The sequence below is a fragment of the Perna viridis genome, chromosome 11 (genome assembly GCF_037379345.1).
Source record: "Perna viridis isolate PV_CMFRI_1.1 ecotype Kerala chromosome 11, ASM3737934v1, whole genome shotgun sequence".
NCBI classification, from domain to species: Eukaryota; Metazoa; Mollusca; class Bivalvia; order Mytilida; family Mytilidae; genus Perna; species Perna viridis.
The window spans coordinates 9,092,197-9,104,618 of NC_142455.1; the positions used below are offsets into that span (position 1 = coordinate 9,092,197).

General features: G+C 32.1%; 1 protein-coding gene across 7 annotated transcripts in view; it reads right to left on the reverse strand.

Annotated features, from left to right (window-relative positions):
- The window catches only part of LOC148602887 (uncharacterized), a 52,184-nt gene extending 42,929 nt beyond the window's left edge, over positions 1-9,255 (reverse strand). For 3 of the 7 annotated variants that reach the window (XM_088551490.1, XM_088551492.1, XM_088551486.1), the window contains exons 1-5: positions 9,132-9,255; positions 6,415-6,648; positions 5,035-5,090; positions 1,772-1,967; positions 771-922 (exon numbers count right to left, since the gene is read on the reverse strand). In XM_088551490.1, coding sequence (XP_088407616.1) covers positions 771-922; positions 1,772-1,967; positions 5,035-5,090; positions 6,415-6,607 — 597 coding nt within the window. In that variant the 5' untranslated portion in view covers positions 6,608-6,648; positions 9,132-9,255. Of the gene's footprint in view, positions 1-770; positions 923-1,771; positions 3,720-5,034; positions 5,091-6,414; positions 6,649-8,219; positions 8,350-9,114 lie in introns of those variants that run through there. The other 4 variants (XM_088551489.1, XM_088551488.1, XM_088551493.1 and 1 more) reach the window with 4 other exon arrangements.
- Positions 9,256-12,422: the final 3,167 nt, after the last annotated feature.

Here is a 12,422-nt window from a genome sequence, read left to right on the forward strand (position 1 = left end):
CCTGATTTGTGGTACGGTCCAGTTAAAATTTAGCATGTGCGTCAAGTGATGAAATAATGTGACAAAGAAAGGTTGGCATACCACAAGATTAATTTGTTAACATCTGTTTTTCATCATTATCAGGATTATTATAACGATTATATAAAGTGTACTATGAAGACTTCCGATTTTACTAGTTATTTTGAAAATAGCGTCACTCCTATGAGAAATTTTCGAGATCCAAAGGACGTTAAGCATAGTCAGTTATCTAGTTAACATCTGTTTGCTATATTTAATTTGAAATAGTAATTTATAGTAACTAGTTAATAAGACAGGATTTACATCAACTACCTAACTCGTAAAAGCATCATTGATTTTTTCAATTCTTTTTTCTTCAGCTCGAGAGCAAAAGATGTTCATGTAAGAATGCAACAAATCATCATTTTAGCTGAAGTAAAACATACCGTATTGATTTATCATACAATTATACCATTTATGGATAAATATTTTAAAAGCTATTTCGTAGATGTAACGTATTTCTTTTGTACATGTTTAAAAATATTGTATACAGTAACGGTTGCAAGTACAAATCATTGCAAGGGGTTGCAGCGTCATAGTAAATCACAATTGCATTGACCTCCTCCAACATGTGATCCATACACGGGTAATCGGACCATGTTCATTGGAAAACCCGATAATTTCTTGTAAATTCAAGTCAATTTGCCGGTCTTAGCATTATCAGCAAATAAAAATCAAAGGAATTTGCTAAAATTATCAATACATGTTCTTACATGTTCTTCTCTTGTCTTGTTTAAACAGCCTTTATCGTAATGCCCTGGATCTTTGTTTTCATTTGGTATCTTTTCAAAATCTGATCCGTTGTCAGAACAATCGTCTTCCGTCTGTCTTTTCAAATGTTTAGTCCCATCTCTAACTGGGCTATCTACGTATCAAATAAAACCAATTATATTGCACATTTGAATTCAAACTGTGATAGAGCCATTTATTAAAATTACGTCCCGAATCAATTATATTTCTTGGCTGAGAAGGAAACACCGGGATAAAAGATGTTGTGAAACAACAAGAACTGTCCTTTGACGAAATGAGACTAATCGATCATTTCAACTGCGAAATGACAATATAACAAAAACATTTTTACCAAAACAAAATAGTAATGATAATATTTTTTATTTATTTATTTAAATAACACAAAGAAATAGTATATGCGATTGTCAGGCTCGACCTAAAAACCTTAACTCTATGGATGAAACTCTAAATTGTTCAAATATAAAGTCGGTTTGACTACATAGCTAACAAGTAGTAATAAGCCAGGTTTTATGCTTCTTTATTTTTATCATCAAAAAGTTACATTTTCATTTAAAAGCACATTACCAACCACCTTGCGCTTAGGATGATGTGTTTGTCTAAAATTTACAAAAATGCAAACTCAGTACAGAGTATTTGCAGTGCTGCTTCTTTGGAAATTCCCGTTTCTAAGTTTTCAATTTAGAGCAAAAATGAAAATGTATTTTCAACGACTTATGTTGCTTACTTTAGAAATATTCCTTCATCCGATTTTTCACAACTTTATATTTATAGGAACAATAAGGTTTTTTTTCCCGATTCTAATGCAAATTTCGGATATTTGTACAATTGACCCTAATTTTGGTCAGACTCCTGGGGACCAAGGTCCATGTTCTTTCTGAACAACGTCCCTATTACCTCACAAAATGCTATCCATAACAAAATAAAAATGAGGCGTTGCCTGAACAACATATCATTAAATTCTTACTTTTGAAATTCGCTCTGGTTGCATTTAATATTGTCTTTCTATTTCCAAATTTCGAGATACCAATTTGTTCTAGTTCACCGTCCGTCATCTGAACTAACTGTTGAAGGGAAATTTCCTCATTTTTAAAATTATCTGCCAGATGCTCAAGCTGAATGTCTTGTAAAAACATCACCAAATCATCCATTGTATTTGATAACTGAAATATCATAAAGAAAACCACTTTTAACAGAAAAATTACACATTTAAATGCAAATGAAACATAAATTATAACGAATGTTTATATTATGTGAATGTGTTTGAACATTGGATGTTAAAGAGAACCGAAGTTACAGCAACTGGCTAGTTTAAATATTTAATTAAAATTAATGAAAGAAAGCAATATTCAAAGAGTTAAAGAGAACTTAATACAAATAAATTATAAATAAAAAGTAATAAAACACAAAAAGTGTGGCCCAAATTTTCGGATACAAAATGATGCAAGAAACATTGTCGACTTAGTTTGTGCAGACATGGTGTCCTTAAAAATTGATATTTGTCATTGCGGAAATGACGCGTCAAGTTCAAGATGAAAATAATGAAACTGCAGATTTATGAAAAATGAGGGAAAACTGTGCTATGATAACTGAAACATGTAGGCGTTCACATTATTCAAGGGGATGGGCAGTCTCAAGAAAACTGAAAATCTGTTTTTTCAAGGAACTCACAGTTAAATGAACATGTTTCCAAAGACCAGTTACTTTTATGCCATTAACACTTAGGTGGCCTCCCGAAAATGTTCATTGATCGGACAATCTTTTCCATTGTGACGCTTTGTATTTGTTCTACAAAACGACCACCATACCTCCGACTAGTCTTGTCCGTATAAACCATGTTGCAGTGTTTGAAAACACAACGTAAATGACGTTTAATGAAACCATCTTTGAACTTTCAGAAGTGGCTGCTACGACGAACAGAATGATGGCTTATAGTGTAGTTTGCTTTTGTAGCTGACAGAAAAGCGTCTAATGGTATTTTTGAAAGAAGTCATTACAAGGTGCGAGTTTATAATCTTACCTTTTATACGGGGAATAATTGGAAGCGAATCCTTAATACTGCTGTCAGTATTTCGTTTATGAGAAATATAGATTTAGGATTCTGGATTGCAAAATTGTAAGGATGGTAGGTCGAAACAAAAGGGACACCATCATTGGTGTTTCTCATCCGCTTTTTCATAGACTCAGAAATAACGGTCCAGGAAACTGATGTGATGGCTTGATCTAAAACTCTGCTATGACAACCTTTCTTGACAAAGGAAATTTCATCATGTCACATCATGAGCCCTGAAATTTTGGTCACCGCTGAAAATATGACGAAGTCTCAGACATTGAGGCTTTGGAATGCCATTTTTATGATGAATGAGGATGACAGGACTGATTATTTAAGTAACAGTCTTTGTCCCTGGATTACATTCCTTCGATCTCCGTTGGGGCCTTGGTTCCCTTGATAACTCTTTCAAAATAGATTTGTCGGCCGAGATTTACTTTCAATGTTTGCCAAAGTTAAGAAAAAATATTTTCACAGACAGTTACATTATCAATTTTCCATTATGCTTGTGCAAAAGGAGCTTCGGATTTGGGAATATGTTTTTTTTTCTCTCACAAGGACAAGCAATTGCAATTATCGGCCATAAATCGGCTTCGGTGTTAGCAATTGATCAACGTGTGTCTTGTAAGGAAAAAGAAGTAATGGGCGATGATATACGGTGTGCCATGAAGGATCAACCACAGGCTTGAAGCTAATCCCGTCTGTAGCTACTTCCGCTTAGGACATTTCATTTGCCGTTAGTTTCAGATTCAACTGCAGGTCACCAATACAATGTAGTGGCTTCGGGTTTTTCTAACGACCTTGATGATAGGAGTATTTCTGACCGTTTCAACGACTTTCATGCACGGAAATCAAATAGCAACTTCTGTATCCAAAAAAGTAAAGCTAGTATTTTATTCAACACAAAGTGAAGATTGGCGAGTAAAAACACAAACCGTTGGGGGTTTCTTTAAATATTTGTTGATTTAATTGATTAGGTTTATAAAAACATTCAGTTTTATTATCTGATTCAACCATCATTGGTGTTCTCTTATTACACTTTTATGTATTATCAAAATCAATATTCAAGAGATAAATGGAACATCCACACAAACACAACACTTTACATACAAACAACGATACATCAGGGCACACACAAAATTATATATACTCATTACATATATTATATGATATTGAACCATCAAAACATAATTGATTTACAACACTTAAACTTTATTGACTTAAAATCGAAACATTCCTGTAAAAAATATTTGTTTTTCGGGATCATCACTGTGGATACGGCACAATAGTCCCAGTCTGAGTTTTATATCTCTTTCACCTGCGACTCAAGGAATTAAAAAAACAGAAAGGGAATATGATCCTGTATCCCTCGTAAAGATCCTTAATAACATATAATACGGCAAGTGTTTAGTAGTAGTGTTGAATCATTGAATCGCAAATGTATAATTGTATTGTTAGTATGGAAAATGTTCACGAAAGCGCAGATCCAATAACTCTGTGATATGTTAATTTTATTTGTAAACATTTTCGTTTGAATATAACTATACATAATAATTTTTATACGTTTCATAAATTAACAATGCAAAACAAAAACGATTCGTATATCTCAATTTCACACTGTTTTATATTAGACGAATATTTTGTCGATTGTTTGTATTGTTTTGTTTTTTTTTTTTTTTTGTGTGTGTGTGTGTGTTTTTGCTTTCTTTCATTTCATATCTTACGCCGTATGCATTCTACGATTTTCATAAATATTATTCAAGAAGTTGTCAAGTATGAGACAAATCTATTAATAAGAGATATTTTTTTTATATTACAAAACTAAAATGCATCTATGTCACACCGGTACGAGTTCGAGTCCCTCGGAGGGAACGACCAAAAATTTGCATCGGAAGTTTGACAGTTCTAACATCGTTCGGGAATTTTCCATACCTTTCTAGCTATACGTTTACGTATCTTCCCTGTATCAATTTGATCCGATGGAGCTGGGTAGCGAAAGAGTCGTCACAATCTGAGACGTTTATATATATATATATATATATATATATATATATATGTGTGTGTGTGTGTGTGTGTGTGTGTGTGTGTGTGTGTGTGTGTATTTTGCATGGCTGTTAAAATAGATAATAGGACACAAATGAATGATACTTCTCTTGTAAAACATATGCTCGTGCACTTACCTTTCCTATCTTGCCTTTTAGTTTAGTTTGTTCAACTCCGTCTCCTTCCGACATATCTAAATATATACGACGTTCGCATTGCTCTTTTGTAGCATATTTAATATAAATGCATATTAACATAGAAAAGATAATTATTATTTTAGAAAATTAGACTCCAGTAAAGCAGCCATTTGTTTATAACATTTTTTTTGTCGTATTCGAAAGCTTAGTTAGTGTTTAAACAAAATAATTTTACGTTTTTATTCTAGAATAAAAAAAATAATTTTGTATTTTGAATCTCATGTGCCGTAAACAAGGGTGTTCACAAAATTTATTCTGGTGATAAAGTTTACACCTGCTACATGTTTAGGACAAACAATGCGTGCATCCGTTTTTTATCATCAATATCATTATGATCGTGATATCTTTAATCGAGTGATAAGTTGATTAGCAAATGTTTATCTTATGCAACATTGGCCTTGCTTTTATAAAGAACATTTAAGTACATAAAATTCAGACACTGCTCTTACTAAAATGATTCATGGTGAACAAAAAACCGCCAAGAGAATAAGGTTTATTTTTTGGTATGCATATGCTATACTTTTACAATACGATTATCCTTCTTGTATTAAAATTTGTGGTTTTTTGGGGAAAAAAACACATTTATCTCCCACTGAAATCAACATAATTAAACCGATTCAAGAACGGTAACTAGAGCAAACTGCCAGTGTCAAACACAAGCTACAACTTTTTATTTCAAAAATTAATGAATCAAGTTACAGATTAAGACCGTTTCGTGGTCTGTAACCGCTACTAAATTAGAATTAAATGTGAGTCATGGGTTTTTTTGACATGCATGCATCACCTCCTATTTAGTATCTTTAATTAATTAATTTTCATTTAGTACAAGATCATAACGAACACGACATATAAATGACGTTTTCGACTATATAAAATCTTAGCATGTAATGTAATGAGAAATCAACTTGACGAAAATAAATTAAATTGGCAAGGTAAAATATTTGTAAATGCTCTCTTACGTTCTCAGTTATATGTTAAACAATGCAACGATGCTGTGTGTAACGCATCATAAAATAAAAATACATGTAAAACTTTTATAGACTGAACATATATCGTCGAAGCATTCTATGACCTATGTAAGACGCATTCGAATCTAATACAGTATATTTCTACATGTAGCAACTTGCAATTGCTATGATATTTTGTTTTGTATTACATTGTTAACATCATGTAATATACAAATATAGTAAAAATAAATAATTATCATATTTGAATGCAAAATTAGAAATTTGTTGACATTTTGTTGAAATAACTACTTTCACACGATTAAAAGATTATAATGAGCTTATCGTTGACAACTCATTTTTTATTACATCTTACCTTTAAACTTCTTTGGGTTCGTTTCAATTGCATCTACTATAGTCTTTCTATTTCCAAATTTCGTGATACCAATTTTTTTCAGTTCATTGTCTGTCATCTTAACAAGAATGTCAAAGCTAATCTCCTCATTCTTGAATTTTTCAGTCAGATGCTCAAGATGAATGTTTTGTAAAAACGTCACTAAATCATCCATTTCGATAACTATGTCATATTGTAATTACAAATAATTTTGTACTGAAATACAAAAATAAACATAAAAGAAAAGAAATAAAATGTCTAATACCAGCTTATTATTATTATTATTATTATTATTATTATTGGAAAATATGATTAGCATGATCAATATTTAATAATAGGAAAGTGGACATTTAAAACAGATTCTAGTTTAAAAAAGTAAGGGTAAATATAATGAAAAACGGCTGTTTCGAGTCATTCGACAAAAGAAAAGAAATATCTTTAGTTTTAAATATTTATGTCGTCGTTATTTGCCATGATCACTTTTCCATAAATATAAGGTCTCAAAGGCTACCTTCAATTCTCTTCTAAAAGGGAGTTTTGTATCCGAGTGTAACCCAAAAAGAGGTCTTTTAAGTGGTACGCATAAGTAAAAATGAGATCTATACTGTTAACATCAATTTGGAGAACCAATTTCGACACTTCGTTACTACTTTTTATATCATTCATAGAGGTAAAACAGCACCCACATACAATAATTCAGTTTACAAAATCATAATCAGAATTAATCTGATGAAAAGATACTTCATATTTATTTATATTTGTAAAAATAATATCGAACTTGACATGTTACCTCCACAATGTACTTGTGCAAGTGTTTGTTTTGAGGTCGCCACTGTCAAATATGAGAACTCATTTGTCAAACAGTAACATTTGTAGATCGTTGCATGCAAAACAAAGAATGAGGGTCTTCTTTGTTTAGTTTGTTCATTAGCTTATGTATATTGTGTCACTTTATATTGTTTTTTTTAGTCATACATTCATTTTAACGAATTCAAAAAAAAACCAGGAAAGGGCTCGTTTTGAGCTTTTGTTTTTATAACGGGAAATGGTTGTTGTGATTGTGGTTTGTTATTTCTTTCATGGTGTGTTTCGTTAACAGGACAAGTTATTCTTTTCCGCTTATTTTTCTTTTAACTAGTCGCGGTTGAAAGATGTCAAGTGTAGAACCCTAGTTAACATGTTCTAAAAAACCCAAGCACTAAAACATACATATTTGACAAATCTCTATCCCAAAAAAAAAGGACACCTAACTAAGATGTTTCTTCAACATTGAAATAAAAATATGAAATGCAATCGGACAAAGGAAAGTTAACTATCCTCTAAAAAACAACTGGCTTTTAATATGTGCGGTGCGGTCATCCCTACATCTATTGTGCAGTAGACTCCACTCCTACTGGAGAAGGTGACGGATCCATAAATGCCAAAACGGAAATGGGGAACTGACTGGTCTTAAAGGTCCATATATTTGATCAACAATCAACCTCCATTTCCGAGTATAAGGGGGCGATAAATTCCCGGGATCCGCCTATTTGGTGTAGGGATATTTACAAAATTATTTAATTACGTTAACCAGCAACAAATTATTGTGATGTATTAAAATGGATTTCATCATTAAATAATTAGTTAATTTTTAGAGATATTAGTGTATGACCTTTGAACCGATTTGAATAGCCCCGTGCCCATATTCGGGAAATAACCTTACCGAGAACGCCTTAATGAACATTATTTTCAACCGGATCGAGAACTGATAATAAAATATTTAAGAATCATAATATCATCAAACCTACCAGCATTAGAAATAATTGGTCACTACAGTTCCATTGAGATGGATTTGGAGTAGTTACGTCAAGTACTAAATAGGCTCGATGTTGTGCAATACTCAAACATGATTTGGGTTTGCAAGTAGGGGTCGAATATCTATTTGTGAAAACAAATGGAATGATGCGAACAAACCGACTTTTGCAACTGTTCTGGGTGGCAAACTACTAGTTTCTTGTGAGTGCTTTACTTCACTTGTAAGGAATACAAATGAACAATAATATCGTGAGCAAATACTGTATCATACAATATAAAGCATTTTTAACACATTATAGTATTTGCTATTTTGAGACGTTGTTAGTGTTCAACCACAAGTTATATATATACTTCTTAGTTACTGAGTATCTACTACATCTGATCATAAGTTGAAAAAAAACGCGGGATAACTGGAGATTACATAAATTATAAAAAAAGCTTCAAGCGTTTTTATTAGTTGCTAGTGATAATTACTTCCTAATCTTTCTCTCATTTTTCCAATATAGCACAAAAAAAACTGATGTGTTATCTCCGCAGTTGAAGACAAAGTATACTAAATACGACGAATAGTATTCCTGCTATAAATAAGTTCATTTAAAATATGATATGGAAGTTCTGTTTGTTGACTCTGGATAGATATAAATATATCAAAGTCAATCATACCCATCCCCCTTTTTTATATAATTTTAAACAACAAATCTTTCTTTATTAACCAATTCAATTTCAAGTTAATTTCTTTCTGCAAAATTAATTATATTCAAAACCGAATCTATTGGTCATTTGTTTTTATAATGATGCAAAAATATCAGAATAACCTTTACGTTGCTAAGTAAGTTTTAACTCAAGACTTATCAATGATGATGTTGAAAAATTAATTGTAAAACTTGCCTTTACAAAGTCCATACCTTGCCTTGTCGTAGGTTTCCATTGAAGTGCGAAATTCAATTTTTAAGTGAATTTTATATTATCTCCCTTACAAAGACATAACGATTCATTTCTACTCCTGTCATGTGATTTGACCGATTTATCTCATAGTGTCGGTGTCCTTAATTTATAGATAAACCAAAATATACTATTCGCCAAACGTTAAACACCAGTTACTTTTTTTAGATACGGCAGCGATATACTGGATAACAGTTCAAAATATTTTTGCATCACTTAAGTACGTCTTAAAACAAACAATATATTTGATTTGGAATTTCCCAAATGTTAAATTCTTATGCTGCCAGTGACGGGTTGCCCTTTGACAAAATTGAACACTGTACCAACACGTGTAATACAAGTTTAAGAAGATTACTTTTTGGTATTTTGCAAGCGTTCAGAGGACAGATATATAATATATCTTGCAATTTATTTCAAATAATCTCAATGTCGGTTTTTTATCATACATGGCGTTGCAAATACACAAAGATACATTTCATTTCCCTCATCAATTAAATTAATGACACGATGTATTTTTTTTTCTTTGTTTTTTTTTTGCATAAGATAAAGATCAAATGTTATGGCGTTTTTACATGTATATAAATGTAGTTGGTTAATAGTTGGTATTTTTCTATGTTTTATGGCTACTTTTCCTTATCTTAACTTAAAATCATGACTTTTTGTTGAACTGAATGATATCAGCCATATTTGTGTTGTTTTTATTAGACGTCTTTGCGACTCGTGTCGTATAGCTGCATTGATGTTTCAAGATTCTTACCGGGTTACCCTTAATGTCACTATGAAAGGTGTCGCTGGCGGAGACCATCATAATACATATAACTCTTCAAGAGTACCTAATGTCAATCCTGTTTTTTGTGAAAATTGATATTGCTAGTGCTACGTTTTTTCGAGTACATCTTGTAATCCTTATCACCAGTATTTAAATGCTATCTATTTTATTATGTTCGCTACTTGTGTATGAAGATCATATCTTTGGTTTTCACGCTCTTGTCATGCATCTGAATTTGAAAAATTTGAATTGTCCTCTTGTTTACACTGGTACTTTGTGTCGATGTCTAGAAATACAACAATTCCATTCGCAGAGATTAACCCCTACTTTAAGAAAATGAAAATCATGTTAACCCTCTAGTTGAATAATCTATTCTTGTTGTAGAATGTCAAGTGAACTAAACCTATATTTTAGAAAACTTACATGTTCGGGTTGTCTAGTATCGTTACAAACATTATTAGTACCAATATCTATTTCAAAATATGTTACTTTTTGGTGGATTACCTCGCTATGCAGCAGCATATGCCTATGTTATAAACGATTAAAACGTGTAAAAAAAACATACTAAATTTGTGACTGTGTTGCACTTCTGTTTATTTCAAAATACTAAAATGTTCAACATAAAAATTTCTTTTTGCTTACAAACATTTTGTAAACGTCATGTCAAACCATTCATTTGTTTTTCGTCCAGAGTATCCAGCAATGAATATCTTACAAATTTCTTGACCCCTTGGTAGATATGTTTACAAAACTTGCCTTTTATCAATAGTAAGTGGTCGTTCAAACTATCACTTTGGTGTTATCTTAAGAGAGTGACCGCTTTCATAAGAAGTATTGTAGAGCTTTTAACCGGACTAACAGGATACACAAAGTAAAAGTAACTCAGAGTTATACATTATTGTGATAACTTTCCTTGTGTGTTCTCTGAGAAAAAACATGTTCGTAGCAATATATATACACTTGTACAATGAAAAGAGACTATTTTTTAATTTGCAGATTTTTTTCCTTTGATACATATAGATATAAGTGTCCCATAAAATATTATGTGCAGTTAAATGTATATTCATATATGTAAAATATATTAATATGATTATTTGTAACAGCTTTGTGAGGTTTGTGAAAAAGATAACATATGATCATTTCAATCAATTTTTGGACGAATAGCTGAATAGTTCAACGAATAGCTGAATAGTTCAACTAAGTTAATCTATATTAATACATTGTCAACAGTTTTTGCATTCAAAATTACCTAACAAAACATGCAAATTTTAAAGTGTATTTAACAAGGTTGAGGTTGTTATCCCATAACTTATTCATTGAAGTAGGGCGTTACCATGGTGTTGACAGAACTGACGGAAAATATGTTTGTAATTTGAACACTGTCGAAGAACAGATTCTCCTTGTATTACAATGCCAATGTTATTCAGCATTAAGGTATAAATATTAAGCATTATTATTACCGCCATTATTCATCGTTTAAACAGATTGAGCTACTTTGTACAGAAAACGTAAAATATATGCGTAATCTATGTAGATACTTGATGTTTGGTTTAAAGCTTAGGACAGAACCTTTTGTGAATGAAAGAACAATCAAGGGAACCAATGTAATCGAAAGAATGTAGTCCAGGCGAAAACACCAGACATGGAAAACAGTCATACACAACAAAGAACATGATGTAACTAAAATCGTATATACAAAGTAACAAAAGCAAATGAGCAACTCTGACTCCACTAAAAACTTAGAGCATGGACCAGGTACACCGGTAGAGTAAGCTTCATCTGCTTCTCTGAAAACACCCGCCGAGTTGCTCATAAAAAGTCAAGTCTGGGATAGACAAACGAGGAAAGGAAAACTATGACACGTTGAATAAATTAGTTTCCATTGCACAGATGGTAACACCATAACGATCCACGAGTTCATGACGACGACCATAAAGCTTCTGTAGTGATGACTTCAATATTGTAACAACATAACCCTGTTCCAGAAGCCTGGTAGAATTATAACGCGTTACAAAAAGTCTGCGTAGTTTCGACAAGCTCTATCATAATGTATGAGTTTTGATATGAACACCCCATACGCAGGTGCTGAATGGATGTTTCAACAGATGAAAGGAAAGTCGAACAATCTGAATGAAATGTTATCACGTTTGTCGTAAAGTTTAGTCAATTTTCTTTACCATCGACTTCTAAGTGTAGGTCAAGTTATGAAAATTTTTAATCGGCACCAAAAATACGTTTTTCAAAAACTGTCGGCATTCCAATGAGAACAAATTGTGCTCCTTTACTTGACCTATCTTTTCACTCTTATGAAGCTGACTTTATAACTAATCTGATCCGAAAGAAAGAATATCGTGTGGCTAGATCCTTTAATCTCGGTTTCCGCTATGTAGATGACGTATTATATTTAAACAATCCTAATTTCGGGGCTTTGATACATCGCATCTACCCCAAAGAACTTGAGATAAATGATGCTACTGACACTCCT